This window comes from Primulina eburnea, chromosome 8, assembly GCF_022965805.1.
Source record: "Primulina eburnea isolate SZY01 chromosome 8, ASM2296580v1, whole genome shotgun sequence".
NCBI classification, from domain to species: domain Eukaryota; kingdom Viridiplantae; phylum Streptophyta; class Magnoliopsida; order Lamiales; family Gesneriaceae; genus Primulina; species Primulina eburnea.
In genome coordinates, this window is record NC_133108.1 from 3,874,044 (window position 1) to 3,892,884 (window position 18,841).

The window sequence follows — 18,841 nt, forward strand, 5'->3', positions numbered from 1 at the left end:
ACGGCCGTGAAATAAAATCCATAATATTTAGAAAACAATAAAAAAGATTTTTTTTAATTATAAATCTATACTATATATAAAGAATTTATTTTGTCTCTTGGCGTGTCTATTTTCTAAATTAGAATAATACTTTTATCTCATTAATCAAATAAATTAATTTTCAAATGAAAATACTACCACCATCATTTCATAAACTAATTACACACACACACATATTTTATCACCTGTTCAAAAGTTTCTTTCATATTTCTTCAAGATCTTCCTTCCTTACCGGATCTTTCCTAATCGGGTAATATCATTTTTAGGGTTTTTTTGTGATAACGATTGTGAAGTATATATATATATATAATCATGTTTTATGCATCTCAGTTGGTAAGAATACTGATCTCTATTATATTTTGAGAAGCAGTTCATCAGTTCTTGCTCAACAATGAATTTTGTGGAGAATGTATACAAAAAAACAGCCAGGAGTACTGTTAAAGTTGGCAAGATCATGTTCAAAACATTGTTGAGACCCATGGTCCGAGCGACGTCGCAAGTCGTCATGGCGACCTGCCTGCAAAAACCTTTAACAGACCTTCACAATCTCAACCTCGGCGCTTTCATGGTGATTTACATAGATATATAGAGTATATTCTTCTTTCTTTTTTTTCAAAATGATTTTATGATTTATTTATACCTTGTTGTCTTTTCAGACAATTATTATTAAGGTGGATTCTAGTAGACTGGGATGGCAAAAAGGAGTATTAGTAGCACTGAAGAATTGCAAAGGTATTATGAGTTTATGACACAGTTTAATTAATTTCATGGATTCTTATTTTTTAAAAAGATCAATTATATCGATAATAAAAGTAATACTTTATTTAATTTCTTTTTAATAGAAAAACGTGTACGTTATTTTTCCTTTTTATTATTTACTAGCAAAATGTGGTTGAAACTGAACATCATTAATTCATGATGAACATAGGGGCACGCTTCAAAATGGATCAAAATGGTGTTGTGGAGATATCTGGAGTAGGCGATCCAAAGAGACTCTTGAAGAAGATCGGGAGATCGAGCCGCGTAACGCTCCTATGGTTCCAGTTCGGACAATGCTCGGAGAACCTATACATGACCGCGAGCAGTGGTAAGAAAAGCGACCCTCCTGCAGCTAAAGAAATTAAACCCATTGGTTACGGAAACAATGATACCAGGTTTCCCTTTCTTCCCAATATGCATGCTGGATTTGCCCATCCCAGACCACATTTACTCACACCTTACGGTCCATATTAACGCCCTCTTCTCAATTTCTATGCCTAAATTTCTAGTTAACACGTCGTTTGACTCAAGCTCTACAAATGATTATTGTTATAAAATATTATATTATTCGAATATATCATCCATATATTATATATAGTTCATCATCCTCGTCAACGAGTCAAATGATGTCTACAAAGACAGCTTAGTGATTGTATATGTGTACACAGGAACCTCCGGCATTAATTATTTGCAGTATTATTAAATGAAATGCATTGATTTTTTATTTTTTATTTCATCAAACTAATTAATCCAATTTAAGATGAAAAATACGAACATGGATAATTAGAAATTGGATGCAGAATATTAAAGAAAATTATTATGACATAAAAATTATTATACCACTTTATTTAAAGGCAAAAACTTGTGTGAGACGGTCTCACGGGTTATATTTGTGAGACGGATCTCTTATTTGGGTCATCCATGAAAAAGTATTACTTTTTATGCTAAAAGTATTACTTTTTATTGTGAATATGGGTAGGGTTGACCCGTCTCACGGATTAAGATCCGTGAGACGGTCTCACATGAGACCTACTCTTATTTAAATTGTCTACTGATGAAATTAATTTTAGTTTAATTCTAATTACACAAACTAATACTTCTATCAGACATTTCTTTTACTACAATGATGGCTATTTTTGTTCAAAACGAATGTGAACATGAGCTCGTGTAATAAAATTTCCCTCGTCCAATATATTTTACCGTTCAATTTTGGGTTTTGGTCAACTGGTTTTAATATGTTAACTTTTATTTTTCCTTGATTTTTTCCCACGCAACAATCGCTGAAAAAATTTTAGGCAAAAACTTGTGTGAAACGGTCTCACGAGTCTTATTTGTGAGACGGATTTCTTATTTGGGTCATTCACGAAAAAATATTACTTTTTATGCTAATTAAGACTTTTTATTGTGAATATGAGTAGGGTTGACCCGTCTCACAGATTAAAGTCCGTGAGACGGTCTCACATGATACCCACTCAAAATTTTATTCCTCCCCGCAAACTGTTACATAGATAAGACATATAATTTAGTCGATAATGTTTTTCTTCATATGAAAATATCTCGAGAAAATAAAAATGTATAATCTACGTTACAAACTGGAAGATTCGCTACTGTCTCCTTTCGTGAGGCTCTATCACGTCTCTGTCGTCGTGAATTATAAGGATTAAATTTCCCTTTGAAAAATTATAATTAACGTATATTATTGTTTTGCTTAAAATTGTTGTCAGTAGCAATACACAAACGCACAACAAAACGTCCTAAATCACGTGGCTTAAAGTTGAAAGATTACTAATTTAGTAGGCAAAAACTTGTGTGAGACGGTCTCACGGGTCGTATTTGTGAGACGTATCTCTTATTTGGGTCACCTATGAATAAGTATTACTTTTTATGCTAAGAGTATTACTTTTTATTGTGAATATGGGTAGGGTTGACCCGTCTCACGGATTATGATCCGTGAGACGGACTTACATGAGACTTACTCAATTTAGTAATAAATCCCATAATCTCGTGCTACTTTCTTACATGAAAAAAATTCTTGAAGGTCACACACATTGCATATATTGTAAATATAAATCCAAGATGGAGAGATTTGAGGCGAATCTTTATTGGGACGAGAGGTTGGTATAGGTAGGTTAATTTGGATAGAAAATTGAATAAGAAGAGAATGAATGTTTAATTAAATATTTTTTTAATATATTTCGCTTTACAAAAAGATATTTATGATATTTTTATATATATATATATGGTGCATATATGAAAGAATATATCACAAAAACAAACTTTCCATTAATTAAAAGATAGTGAATTTTGATAATTTTTTTAAAGAAAAACTCATGTTAATTACGTATGATTACAAGTATAACTTTACAAATCCAAAGCACCTCATGATTTCGTAAATTATTTTCTCAAGAAAATTAGGGTTCGTGCCAGTAGCAAGAACATTTCCCATTCGAGGGAGATGCACAAATCATACGACTTTTTTTTTATACCATCCATAACCATACACTCATTTACATATTACATTACTAACTGCGTCATTTTATTACTCAAATTTACCACAATGCACAAATCATTCAACTTTTTTTTAAAAAAAATCTAGTTAATTAAATAGTTTATTTAGAATTATGTAATTATATGTAACATTAATTATCATGGTATAATCATAAATAATTCAATCATGCTAATTTTAAAAGTAGAAAATAATATAGGAATGGCAAAAATTTGTGTGAGACGGTCTCACGGGTCGTATTTTGTGAGACAGATCTCTATTTGGATTATGCATGAAAAAGTATTACTTTTTTATGCTAAGAGTATTACTTTTTTTGTAAATAAGGGTAGGGTTGACCCGTCTCACAAATTAAGATCCGTGAGACGATCTCACATAAAATTCACTCTATAGGAATATAGCTGAAGTGAGCAAACAAGGCGACAGTGTTAAGGAGGTTGATTAGGGGGATACCATTCAAGGGAATATTATATTTGCCTATTATTGACTTTTATTATAAATAATATAACAATAGATTGAGTAGCGGAGAAGATCATGTCTCCTCCACTTCAATCACATAGATCACTTCCCTAAAAATAGGAAAGTAATATTAAATTTAAATAAAAGTTTGTCTTTATATCATAGATATGATTTTGTGATGAAAAATCTAAACAAATTCAGATATAATTTTTTTTTTGAACTGACAAATTCAGATATAATGTACATAATAATATATTTTTTTTCTTGATTTTTCTCAATGGTTGAGATTTATAAATATAGAAATATATCATTGTGCCGGTAAGAGTGGAAAAGAAAGAAGAAACAATATAGAAACATAACAAAAGTTTTTTGACGCCCACACGTTAATTCGTTGGTTCGAGAGAATAGGCGTGGAAGAATTATAGTATCTTAACTCAAAGTATTGCAACCTCATTCGATAAAGGTATATTTTATCTCTTCTTGATTATTTATTAAAATAATATAGGTATCGATCGTTCAACATTTTGGTGAAAAATGTTGTTTTATACGATTCGATCTATTCCAATCTTACGTCAAATATAATTTTTTTTTATATATTCGGTTTGAGAAGCCAACACTGATTTCCAAGCCTTTTCATCGTGGACGAAGGTCAGGATATAGCCATCGTCTTCGGATTTTAGATGTGGACCTGCAGGAAGAAACATGGGTTCTCCCCCGAATTTCTCATCCCCGTAAATGAATTTCTTGGTTTCGCCTGTGAAAAGGTTTACCTTTGCGAACCCGGAGACACACGATTGGGCTTACTTAATACTCAGTTTGGTGGCAATTATACCTGTGATTGTTCTTATCGTCGGTTTTGTTGCAGACATGTTCTTTTTTGCATTTTAATTACAAATGCAGTTTGATTCTGTGTGAAAATTATCAGCCAGATCCGTGTCGGGATTTTGCAAAAATTATTAGATTTGTTTCATATATTGAAAATGAAAATAAGTAAAATATTTTGCCGTTTGCTAACTAAATTTCTATTTTGAGACCAAACTACAATATATTCATTCCACAAATATTGAGATGTTTTCATTCCAAATTTTATTGATATCTAGCCTTATTTCGAAATCGATACATGATTTGTATCGATTATATTTTATGCATCTCGGTTGATGTGAATACTGATCTCTATTATATTTTCAGAAGCAGTTCATCAATACTCACTCATCAATGGATTTTTTGGATAATGTATACAAAAAATCGGCCAGGAGTAGTGTTAAAGTTGGCAAGATCATGTTCAAAACATTGTTGAGACCCATAGTCCGAGCGACGTCGCAAGTCGTCATGGCGACCTGCCTGCAAAAACTTTTAACAGACCTTCACAATTTCAACCTCGGCGCTTTCATGGTGATTTACATAGATATATAGAATATATTCTTCTTTCTTTTTCTACTTTTTTTTTTCGAAATGATTTTATGATTTATACTTTGTTGTCTTTTCAGACAATTATTATTAAGGTGGATTCCAGCAGACTGGGATGGCAAAAAGGAGTATTAGTAGCACTGAAAAATATCAAAGGTACTATGACACACTTTCATGGATTCTTATTCGTGAACTCTATCGATATTTATTATAAAAATAATATTTTTTTTGGGTGACCCAAATAAAATATCCGTAAAACAAAATTGACCTGTGAGACTGTTTTACAAAAATGTTGTGACTACCATTAATAGCATGTCTAAAATAAAATTATAATAATTGTACATTCGTATATAAAACGAAGAAGAAGAAGCCCTGAAAGTCATGTTTCTGGTTTGTCCTGTTGATATTCTAAACATTTTTCAAAAATAAAAACTCAACCAAACATTGTTTATTTAATTTTTTTTTATATAGAAAAACTTGTACGTTATTTTTCCTTTGTATAATTTACTAACAAAATGTGGTGGAAACTGAACATTATTAATTCATGAACATAGGGGCACGCTTCAAAATGGATCAAAATGGTGTTGTGGAGATATCTGGAGTAGGCGATCCGAAGAGACTTTTGAAGAAAATCGGGAGATCGAGCCGCGTAACGCTCCTATGGTTCCAATTCGGACAATGCTCGGAGAACCTATACATGGCCGCGAGCATTGGTAAGAAAAGCGATCCTCCTGCAGCTAAAGAAAATAAACCTATTGGTTACGGTAATAATGATACCAGGTTTCCCTTTCTTCCCAATATGCATGCTGGATTTGCCCATCCCAGGCCAAATTTACTCACACCTTACGGTCCATATTAACGCCCTCTCCTCAATTTTAAATTTCTAATTTCCTAGTTAACTCGTCGTTTGACTCAAGCTCTACAACTGATTATTGTTATCTATACTATATTATTAAGTGCGATGACATATAATAACTACTTATAGAGGACACCAATTTTTCTTTTCCAGTTTTATCCTTATATGATACTAATATTACACTTTTGTTTTTTGTTTTTTTTTTTAAATTTCAACACACACATTTATTTTTATTTTTTTTATTTCAACAATTCAAACATCAATTTAGTCCCTCCATAATTTGTCAAATTTCACTGTAGTCCATCGATAGTGATAAAAAAGATTGTACACACACGCAACGTGTGTGCAAAGTAACTAGTAAAATATTAATCTCGTGCTACTTTGTTACATGAAAAAAGTTCTTGAAGGTCACACACATTGCATGAGTAAATACTTGTACATATTTTGTTTAGATATAGTGACTATACTGAATACTCAACAAAAGTAAAAATTACTAAGATTAATTTATTAAGATGATTTTTTTTTACAAAGCATGCTCTACAAAATTAAATATATAATATAGTTAAATAAGTGAAACAACAGTTTTTGAATTAAGAAAACGACTTCCCTAGAGCAGTTACTGTTCAATATTCTTGTTTTATTACTAGTTTTGATATATCTATTAACCAATGTGTAAACTATAGGGGAATCTATTTGCGATTTTTGGTCATCTACTTTGTCAAAAATTCAATTTTTGATCGTTATCATATATAGTAGTATCATATCAACATCACAGGATGAAAAATGATTAAAAGTATCAAAAATTAATAATGAATGATTAAGAATCAATTTTTACAACGTAGAGAATCAAAATTACAAAACAAATTAAAATATATGACCGTGAAAATTGCAATATTCTCTAAAATATATATCACAAAAACAAACTTTCCATTAATTAAAAGATCGTGAATCTTGATAACTTTTTTAAAACAAAAACCCACGTTAATTACGTACGATTACGAGCATAACTTTACAAATCCAAAGCACCTCATGATTCCGTAAATTAGTTTCTCAAGAAAATTAGGGTTCGTGCCAGCAACAAGAACATTTCCCTTTCGATGGAGATGCGCACGTAAAAGCGAAAAAATCATTCTCTATTTGTGGATTGCATCATTCTATACCATCCATAACCACACACTCATTTACATATTACATTACTAACTGCGTCATTTTATTACTCAAATTACTACAATGGACAAATCATTCAATTTTTGAAAAAAAATCTAGTTAATTAAATAGTTTATTTAGAATTATGTAAGTATATGTGACATTAATTATCATGGTACGTATAATCATGTGCTAATTTGAAAAGTATAAAATAATATAGGAATCTAGCTGAACTGGGCAAACGATGCGACAGTGATTTAAGGATGTTGATCAGGGGATACAATTCAAGGGAATATTTGCCTATTATTGACTTTTAATATTTGATATATTGTGCCAAATGTGCTTCATTCAAGGAACTTCTCACTTGTTTTTCAACACCAAGAATAGGGGATACTCCAGGAACAGAATATTGAAGCATGCCTCTTAATAAAATTTATTAATACAATCTCAGATGATTTAATGAATTGGGCTACTCCAAAATTCTAATATAGAAAAGAAAAAACAAACGCAATCTCATGTCATTTATAAACATGTACAAAAAAAACAGAGAAAAAGGCCTGTTTTTTTTAATATACAAACATTATCAAACTGTTCTACGGAAACTATGTGCCTATTCTGTCTGATTTTTACATACTACGTGACAGAATCGTGAGAAACCAGCCGAGCTTCCTTACATCCGAAAGCTACCATGCTGGCCCTGGAAACTTACCACGTGAAAACATATTCAGTATTTTTTTTAGCAAAAAAGATGGAAAGAATGAATAATATTATACAGGACTCCAGGAGAGAGATTCCGGGGAGAAGTATATCTAACCATCCCACTGGAAATTCTCCATGGAAAATAGTAAAAAAATGGGTTGAATTGGGATCAGGATTCAGGCCTGGTTTGCCAAGTCTTTTTCATTGATGAATGTACCGTGAAAACCATAGGGAACTCTTGATGGGAGCTTAACTGAGGCCTCCAATTTCATTGTCATGGCATTGATAATCTGGAGTTCTGATTTCCAAGCCTTTTCATCATGGACGAATGTCAGGATATAGCCATCGTCTTCGGATTTTGAATCTGGGCTTGCAGGAAGAAACATGGGTTCTCCCCCGAATTTCTCATCCCCGTAAATGAATTTCCTGATTTCGCCTGTGAAAAGGTTTACCTTTGCGAACCCGGAGACTTTTGGCCATGGCTCTGCAATGGCAAGATATGCGTATTGGGTTTTTCTTCCAAGCCTATTTCTGTTCACCATTCCTGCTTCTAAATTTACCTGATGTTCATATGACAGGATGGGCCTTCGTGTCGATTTTCCGGTCTTCAAATTTAGCCTTATTTCGGACAGAACACTCTTTAATCCTTCTTCGCATTCGTTGAAAATTGAGTCCGGGGGAGTCATACATGAACCAATGACAACTATTTCATCTGTTTCAGGCTCCTCCCATGCATTCCAAAGATGGAAACAGAAGCAATCAGGCACCTCCACCCACTTGATCCCAGAAGAGTTCTTTGCATACTTGTCCAACACACCGAACCTGGCGACTTTTTTCTTATCGTACACAACCGGAGAACCGCCTCTGATCATTTCCGACAACTTGAACACCACCTGCTGATCCGGCACGATCACGAAATTTTCTGTAATAGCGAAATCATGCATCATTGTCGGTTCAGAAACCGGGATCTCGATGTCCTCTGATTTCTCACCGTTTCTTGAAAACCAAAAGTACTTCAAGTAAGGATTCTGAATCACGTCGTAGCTCAGAGCAAAGAGCTCGCCAGAGACTGGGTCGAGCTTCGGGTGAGCAATCATGGGGGACTTTAACTGACCATTGAAACTGTACCTTCCCACTGTTTCGAGGTCCCCATCCGGATCCACCCGTACATTATAAGGCAAATCATCTTCGGACATGGCCAATAAACGGTTGTTGAAGTACACCAATCCAGCGTTCGCAACTCCGGTTCCATGGTCATGATCAACCAGCTTAAACACCCCGCGAGCATAAAAAAGCAGCAGCCTAGCTATGCCTGAATGGCCGTGTAGCTCTCCAATAGCTTTTGGAAAAACAGGGCGGCCCAAATCCCGTTCCTGGATCAGTCTTTGTGTCTCCGTAAACCGACAGGCATAGCTAGCAGAGCCATCAGAAATTTTCACACTGTGAATCATGCCATCGCCATCGAAGAGGTGGTGTCCTGCGAGCGGCTCGAAGAGCGGATTAGCCCCATTTCTCACGTACACACCTTGAATGGAGTCCGGGATTTTCCCAGTGACCGGGAGTTTGCGCTTCACTGGCCGTTCCGGTACAGGGGAGAAGTTTCCGGCGATTTGGACAACAGGGTCTGCTGTTTTAGGAAAAGGGTGCTCCAGCTCTTGAGCAGTCAGTGCACTCTCCACTGCATCCAGAGCTATTGCCGCAGCTTTCTGAAGCAAACTCCATTGTGGCTTCATTGGAGAAGAAGGCGACTTCCGCTTTTCGATAGTAGCTGGTTTTCTAGCCTTCTGGATTTGGGTTTGGTTCGGGAGACGGATCGTTGGAACTTGGAGGGAGGATTTTATGTCGAATTTGCCTTTTCTGTGCGGCAAAAGATTGTGCTGGCTGACGGACAAAGATCTTTTGCAGGAGCCCAACTCGGGTATTAATGGCGCGCGCGATTTAGGTTTAATCCATGAACTTGTGGCAGCGTAAGCGTTTGAATTAGCCATTAATGCTCCTTATTTCACAACTGTTAAAAGTGGTCTAATTGAAAGTTTTCGGGTTTTAATCAAAAGATAGAATGGAAAATGAGTGATTTCTGTTTGTGTGCGTCGAGTGGTAGGAGAGGGAGGGGTATATATACAGCCAAAAGTCATGAATGTCAGAGAGCCCACGTGTAAGTTATTTGGAAATACAATTGATTTCACTCTTTTTTTGTTGGTAAATATTACAATTTTGGTTATTTTTTGAGAAATATATAGTCACAAAACTTTATTTTAAATATGCCCTAATAAACAAAAAACTGAAGTTTGGTGTGTTTGAGTTATTTCAAGGTTTACAATATGTGATTTATATCGTTATCATCCGTTATAATTTTTGGTCAAGTGATAAGCATTCGATCTTACGGAGCTATTTATTCCAATGAATCTAATTATTGAGAGAGATGGTTGGAGATGAATAATTGTCTCTATTTAATAGAACAATCGAAACGTGATGTTTAAACTGTCGTAAGCTTTAAAATATTAGAGTTGTACTTTTATCAGTAAAACGTCACACAAACTATCTAAAACAAATTGTGTGTGTATATATTTTACGATTCAGGAAATAATAATATAATGGATTTGAATATCCAATTAATTGTGAATGAATGAGGTTGTCGGAGTGGACCATATACATATATAGCTTCTTCGAACTTTGACATGACTATCCTTGTCTTCTTCGCCCCAACTCATAATTCTTGATATTTGCAATGGATTCAAGATTTTTTTTGCATCTAGATCAAGTCTAATGTCATTTTATTTTAAACATATATATGGAGCTGTCTCGTGTGGAAGTCAATTTGAGAGAGGATTGGGAGGGATCTAGAGTCATTCGAGAAAAGATTTGTGAAAAAAAGATAACGTATATAAAAAAACATTAGTCATATCGAATGTAACATTAGCTATATTCGAGTCGATTTGATTTGATTTGAATCGAATGTAACATTAGATATATTCGAATCGATTTAGTTGATTTGATTTGATTCCATTCCATTCAAATGGTATGCATGTGATCAATTGAACGGGCTTAATTTTGTTGTGCTATACTTGCCTAGACATTTATTTATTCCTCTATTTTTGTGGACCTTTTACGACAAAATTTTATAGCTTTTACATTATATTTTTAGTATAATCAAACAGAAAATTGTTTTGATATATCTCTGTTACTTCATGGATGGGCCCACTATCTCTGGTCCATCACTAGCTCAAATAGAAGACAAGTCCTTCAAAGGCTCATGTATTCTCTTATAAACACCAGGTTTTAGTGTTCAGTTAATTGATTCACTATATTATTTTTCAACAGCACCCTTAGCTGCTCTCCACTTATATACTCATTCTCTGACTTGAGCGTCGGATGGATTACACCGAGACACCCTTCTGACCTCCTTCTAACGGTCTGACTCTAAGCTCAGGACAATTTCGAAACTTGCGTCTGAACTAGTGACACTTATTGAAATCGGACCCTAAATTTCTCGTGAGTATCAATCTCCAAAACAATTTTCTATATATAAAAGTATGTTGCTATTAATATAATAATAAAACATATATAAACATAATGTTTAATTTGAACAACATAGGTGGTCTTAAACCCGCGTTGAAGCCTCTAAAAATAAGGAGAGTGACTTGCTTAACACGTGTCGGGTTTGCTTAGAAGTCTTGAGCTAAATCTCTGTCAAGTCAAATGTCCAACACGCTTGTTTGTCCCCTCCAATATACATATTCCTTTCTCTCCGTATATACCTTGTTCATATTGAAAAGTAAAAAAATATAATAAAATTTAATATAAGTATGATCGAATAAGATATATATCTCATAAAATTGAAATGTGAGACAATTTAAATAAAAAAAAATTGTGTTCTTTTTGTAGTGAATATACATATACTTCGCATGCTTACACAGATAAACTCGATTTTATTATTTTTTTATGAGACTATAAATAATATGTAATATTATAACAAAGATGATAAATTGAAAGTATATTAAAATTTAAACAAAATGTTGGTTGAAATAATAATAAAAGTATACATTCTTTATCCATTACTTTAAACTGTATCTTAGTTTGTTTTAAGACCTTTTTAAAAAAGTTTTTGAACCTAATATTATAAATTATTGTGAACTTTTTCTGTCTACAGTGTAATTTCAATTAGGTATGTGTGTGCGTGTCTGTGTATGTAGTTTATTTGTATATATTTAATTTCAATATATGAGTTTTTTATATTTTAGAGTAGGTTTCTTGTGAGACGGTCCCACGAATCTTTATCTGTGAGACGGGTCAATCATACCGATATTCACAATAAAAAATAATACTATTAGCATAAAAAGTAATATTTTTGCATGGATGACCAGAATAAAAGATTTGTATCACAAAATACGTTCTTGAGATCGTTTCACACAAATTTTTGTTTTTATTTTATTATTCCTAAAAAAAACTTATATTTCAATAGAGTTGTCGAAAAAGATTAAACTTATTCGCCAATTTATTCCCCTTTATTTAAAATAATTGAGTTATATCGACAATATCTAGTTCCGTCAAATTCAACGCAAAATTAGATAGACTTGTCCAGACAGTTAAAATACGCAAATTGGAATTGGATTAGTAATTTTGCCATTCACCAAAACAACGGGCTGCATATGAACCTACCCCACTGTTTTCATAGTGCTACGTTGAACGATCATCATTTTCAAAGATGTTTGGTTGGATTGTAATAATATTTTTTTTTTTGTTTAAGAAACTAAAAAATTACAGAAAATATAGAGAAAAAAAAACTTATTGAAAACAGAGATTTTCCTGTCTAAGTTAACAGCTTTTAAAAATAAATAACATTAATTTTGAAAATAGAGATTTTCCATAAAATATAATTTATATAATATAGGCTACATATTCAAACTCATGCCTAATATTTCAAAAATTTCCAGCCCTGACATTTAACATCCAGCAATGATACGATTAATTTTGATATATAAAGTGTCACATCCCACGTTCAAAATCATAAAACCTAGACATTCTTTACATGGCTACGTGTTCCCTTTCAAAATGGATTTGCGTGTCGAATTCCTATCAATTAATTTGTTAATTAAATTAATTAACCTTTAATTTTTATTTTAAATTTAATCCACCTTATGTATTACGCAATACGGCACGTAGGAGGATCATGTGTTCATTATTATTAGATTACGCAATTATATTCCCACAAAAATTTGACGTATGTTTAATTAAGCGCTGATTATGATCACCATAATTATTTGTGTGGTTTATATATCTTTAGTATAATATGTTTAATTAGTTTGTAACGAATTAAGTTGTGTTCGGATTCAAATATTTGCATTTTAAAGAATATTTGAAGGAAGAGTTTGAAATAATTCGATTTTGGATGTATTAAGTTCAATACAATGACTTAATAAAAAATAAATAGTTGAAATTTACCATTTATTTTCAAGTGTATTTATGGAATATATCGATTGATTTGTTATTATGGATTTGAAATCTTTTACTCCAAATTCAGCCATCCAAATGTAATGCTAGTGCATTCGAAGTTTTTATCCGTTTAATTAAAATTTTATGGGTTAGAGAAGGACGTTATATATAAATATATATATATTTATTTATTTATTTATTTATTTATTTATTCATGTAAATACATCAAACTGTTTTTATTACTTATTATTCAATCAACGAGAAGGCCATATAACAACATGAAATCTGATGAAAAATTGTTTGCTCATTATTGGGAAAGACAAGCCCCCAACTAGTTTCTTAAAGATCTCCCATGTTCTCCTTGCTAAGCATGTTACCACATGCCTAACCATCCATAAATTCTAACCAAAGCATGATCTCCAATTCTTTGGTCAAACATAATTGTGGAAACTTTAAATTAATTTAAATTGTGTTTCCCCATAAATATATTATGGTTAGTGTTTTTCACGAAAATTGTGAGGCGTATCAGACACGTGATCGTGCCAAATGTGAAATGATCCGATTTCTTTATCAAGCGTTGTGTGTTCCGATTCGACCGTTAGTTCTAATTCTTTCGGCATGGTTTCAAAGCAAAAAATATAAACCGAGGACTATGATGAAATTATAGAGAAAATTCATGAATAACGTCAAATTTAATTACGTTGTTATGAACATGAACGACATTATCACAAGAAAGTTGGAGGAATATGCGAAGTATAAAGAAAATAATACTAGAAATTGGAAAAAAATACAGATGAACTATTGAGAGAAATTTTAAAAAGTTTTGCTGCTGCTTTTGTCGGATGTGTTTGTTGTGTCCTATTCTTATTCTTCTTTTTGTTTTTGTTACACACCGTGGAGCAGTTCCGACCATATTCCACGATCGTCCATGATGCGTCGTGGATCAACTCCTCCATCGTGGTCTTCAACTGACACCTTCTTGGGCTCGTCCATTGGACCTCTCCACATTTTACATACTTCTTATAGTTAGTGGACTTTCAAGATTTGGGCTAAACAGTTAGATATGAATAAATGTATTTTTTTTAAAAAAAAATGCGCACGCTCCATGATAGGTCAATACTTTAATAACATTATAGATGATGATAACAATACAAATTAAATATTTTAAATCATGTAACAACTCAAACACCATATCCAGATCACTCTCTTAGTAATGGTAAATTGGTAATCATAACAGTTTTTATTAATAACTGCACTCGTTGCAATACATGAAAATCGAACAAGAGATATTGCTTTGGTATCTATCGCGGGATCAGACAATTGTCACTTTACCAAAAAATTTATGTTATATTTATATATATTATTTAAATAATTATCTAATAACCGATTTTTCATAAAATATGAATTTTTTAAAGACATATAATTATATAAAAATAATAACACGCTACTTACCAACGTGGTGTTCCACGAAACGTTCGCACGAACATCTTACAATTCTCACAAGGTTCCCGCCAATGCATGTGACCAACATATCAAAATCTCGCACACATGTATATGTATATATCCATATCAATGCTTCGTGAAATATTCAATTCTTTTTTGGCAAATGCATTATTAATTTTGAAACGAGACTAATTTGCATATCAGGTCACGTGATACGATTTAAGTAATAATTTAATTTTAAAGATAAAGGGGTTCAATATCGGACATAGAACTTTGTAAAGAATGCCGACATTGTTAACTGAAACAAACGTAGTACCAAACTCCACATGTCTTCCGGTCCAAATGAACTAATTGCGGCGGTGAATCGTGATCAATTTCTAATAGTGGTGATTAATTTAGGTTTTCATTTTTAATGACTATGAAAAGGCAGCTAAAGTCTCCGAGAAGACAGGAGTTATCTATCATTTTTATCGTTAGTTTACTAATAATTCAATAATTTCATCATTCGAACCAAATATGATGTCAAGTAGAATATTATATTATCAGTCTTTTAAATCTATCTTATTGCAAATTTTATTTCTTACATTGTCAAATTTCACTGTTAATTTTAATATTTTTTACTCACGATGTGATTATGATATGGTGTTGATATATACGTAATACAATACCACATCAACAAAGACTAAAACCGCCAAAAACTGAACGAGACATAATTATAAGTGCAACTTTACCTAGTCATTTTTCCATAGGTTAATCGGAATATGCCTCTTTTCTCATCAATATCTATTTTTTTTATTTTTTATAATATACGGGTAGGCATATGCCCTCGCGTCATTCTCACATACTCAAATGATAATCGAACAATTTGTTTGTGAACCGTCTGTTTATATCGTCGATCGGACAACATATTCTAGGTACATTAATAATGACCACAATCTAAGAATGACAAGACTTCAATCAAACTTTATGAACATATGGCTGTATTATATTCTTTGCACTCAAACGATGGCCCATTCCCAAAGGTTTATCATCTAAGAAGGCACATGGAAGCATAACATTGCACGTGCAAATGTGAGGCAGTTTCATATTTGGCAAAAAGAGGTGGGAACATGGCATGAAGCCGAGAAATTTGTTATAATTGGATCTCGAATCTTACGTCTTATTTCAAATTTGCAACCTTAATGTCTGATGACTTAATCGAACATTGATTTTGAATTTCATGATACATAAAAAATAAAAAGTTTTTATTTAGGCAAAAACTTATGTGATATTATCTCATGGATCGTATTTTGTGAGACTGGTATCTTATTTGAGTCATCCATGAGAAAATATTACTTTTTATGCTAAGATTATTACTTTTTATTGTGAATATCGGTAGGGTTGACCCGTCTCACCGGTAAAGATTCGTGAGACGGTCTCACAAAAGACTTAGTCTTTTATTGAAGATGATCAACCTCCCTCCATGACACCGTTTTCAATCCATTCTTTAATTTTCATTGAAATTTTGTAACTTTTCAATGAAGACAATATTGTCCAAAACAAAAATAACAAGGCAAATTAAATGTTAGATGCTGTATATTGTTTTGGACCCATAAGCTAATTAAATGATATTTCGACATGACATGAGTCGAAAAGTCTTGAAAGATTTTTGGAAGCCTATTGTCTAAAGTAATTTTGGTAAAAGATAAAATCATGCTTTATGATTTTTACATGTGTTTGGAAATAAATTAATTTTTTAGTTAGTTTTCCTCAATTACCATTGCGTGATATATTTGAAAATTTTTTATTTTATTTTTTTGTCATTATTATTCTCACTCGAATAAGAAGTAGTTTAAAGAAATCACAATCATATATTTTTTTTTCCAAATTTATATAAAAAGTTCAGCAATCTATAAATTTTTATAATTTGAAAAATATGTAATAAATTGATGCGCACACACACTGTGATACCCTTGTCCCACATCTTAAAAATAAAAGATTTAAAATGAGTTTATAATGACTTACAATGAAGTTCTATGGCAACTTGGGTTAATCATTTTCGTAAAGCGAGAACGAATACAAAGTATTTGCTATAAGAGCCCATTGTGCAGTCACGCAGGAGCAGGCGCGGGCTCGGGTTCAGGACGTGACACACACATATATATTATATATCATAAATATTAAATAATTTTTAGAGATAAGAATATGTTTCATGTTGGATCCAAATAATTAACATAGTATTTCGCATCGTAATTACGAAAGAATTGGACATATTGGAGATATACCATATGGATGCCACGTTTGTCGTCAAAGTTAACGTCAGGAAGCCAAAAAATTGTCTAAATAATGCAACAAGACAAACTGGTCTTGGCGTAGACCCCGTCAATTTGAAACTATGCCACTTGGACCCATACCCTTTTTATATTTATTTATTATTTATTTATTACCTTGCTACTTTTTATATTAAATGCGTCCAAGCATTGATTTTTAGTAGGTGACTCATATCGTTTATGGATGATTGGTTCCGTTAGATTTTTATAAAAAATACAACATATTTGTTTTGAAAATATATATATATAAATAAAATCGATCTATGATACCGTATAATTACATAATATGACATAGTAATGTTTTACGTGTGAATATGGTAAGTTCTCCAATAAGAATGGAGTTCAACTTCAACAATACAATAATTGGAGTCAAAAGCCGTTTTGTTGATTCTATCCATCCAGACATCGTCTTTACGAGCCAAGATCACGGCATGTATCATTTTTTGACTCATGTAACGCCATTGCTCATCCTCGAGTTTGTGTATCCGATTAAGATGATGGCATATGTCAAAAAAAATGACACATGTCATGATCTTAACCCGTGCAAACAACGCCTACACGAGTAATATCGAACGAATCGTCAAAAACTCACCTGGAAAGATTAAAAAAGATCATGAAAAATATAAATATTTCCACCGCCCTCGGGGCTCTATTTAGGATGAGTTGGGCCGAAAGGTATTGTCCTTGTCACTCTTTTGTCTGGGGGCCCACTTCCAATCTTTTTACCCACGTTTATTGGGATCAAGCTGACTTCTCCCTACACGTAGAAAATGTTGACTACGATAACTAGCCACTTCCATTTTGAATCATCGTCATAGAATTAGAAACACACACGCCATAATTTTCTCTTTTTTTAAATTTAAAAAAATCAATGACTAAACATATCCGAAAATAAACCAAAGAAAAAAAAAAAGAAAAAATGGGAAAATATTACCCAATTAAATCTTGTACGAAATACCCTAAAGTTGATTTCTCGTGGTATTATTTCTTGTGATATTATTAAATATTAGACATGATGTAGTTCTAGATAAGAAAGAATGGATAATGTCGGCCCAAATTAGATCTTCCTATAATGTTTGGAATCCCAAAATTACCTAACTACCTAATTAATTAGATTAGATGACTTAATTAACAAATTGTACAAGAAAAGACTATTGACATGCTAGATCCATCATTTTTGATTTATTACAACTCTTTTTTTTAATCCATGTGATCGATGTAAGAAAGATCTCACGCCTAACTTTGCTTCTTCGCCCATTCTTCTCTATTTACTTGCTAGAAATCTAAATTTTTTTCTATCAATTATTCGACGTTTTGGTAGAAACGCGTGAATATTTTATATCTTATCGATTTAGCGAAATTTCTAGTTTTTTGATAATTTTTAATACGTATATATATTTATCGATACGTGTGTGATCAGACGATGATATGTACTGTGTTATTCATGTTTGTGTTATGTACAACAATACAAGTAGGTGGGAACTGGGATTCTGGGAAGTGTGTGGGAAAAGTAAACAAGAAAGAATATGCACTTCTACTGTTCTACAGCTCTGCTAGACTTTATGCACTTTAAATACCAAAAACAATTTGACAATTTTTTAATAAAAAGAAAATTAAAATTCTTAGTCTAAAATTTCCGATAAATGTGGAGCTGAGGCATAAAATTTTAAATACCATATATCATATATTGAATAATTAATTATTATTGCATAAAAAGCTAACACTCTCTACAAATTTTATTTTTTCAAAAAACCAAGAGTATGTGACATGTCTCTTGTTATACGATCT

General features: G+C 32.4%; 2 protein-coding genes and 1 long non-coding RNA gene across 4 annotated transcripts; 2 read left to right on the forward strand and 1 right to left on the reverse strand.

Moving 5' to 3' along the window:
- Positions 1-462: 462 nt before the first annotated feature.
- On the forward strand, positions 463-1,362 carry LOC140837785 (uncharacterized). The gene is made up of 3 exons (XR_012119458.1): positions 463-607; positions 696-771; positions 968-1,362. It is a non-coding gene; the product is annotated as an uncharacterized lncRNA (long non-coding RNA).
- Positions 1,363-4,382: 3,020 nt separating this feature from the next.
- Positions 4,383-6,089, forward strand: LOC140837704 (uncharacterized). 2 transcript variants are annotated; one of them, XM_073203817.1, is made up of 4 exons: positions 4,383-4,574; positions 4,955-5,152; positions 5,248-5,323; positions 5,722-6,089. In XM_073203817.1, exons 2-4 carry the CDS (start codon positions 4,976-4,978, stop codon positions 6,024-6,026), a joined length of 558 nt encoding a protein of 185 aa, XP_073059918.1. In that variant the 5' UTR covers positions 4,383-4,574; positions 4,955-4,975; the 3' UTR covers positions 6,027-6,089. The 2 variants fall into 2 exon arrangements, with proteins under 2 accessions (XP_073059918.1, XP_073059920.1); XM_073203819.1 differs by lacking the exon at positions 4,383-4,574 and having other exon boundaries at positions 4,949-5,152.
- A 1,479-nt stretch (positions 6,090-7,568) lies between these two features.
- LOC140838523 (9-cis-epoxycarotenoid dioxygenase NCED1, chloroplastic-like) lies at positions 7,569-9,965 on the reverse strand. The gene has a single exon (XM_073204888.1). It carries the CDS (start codon positions 9,854-9,856, stop codon positions 8,045-8,047), a length of 1,812 nt encoding a protein of 603 aa, XP_073060989.1. The 5' UTR covers positions 9,857-9,965; the 3' UTR covers positions 7,569-8,044.
- Positions 9,966-18,841: the final 8,876 nt, after the last annotated feature.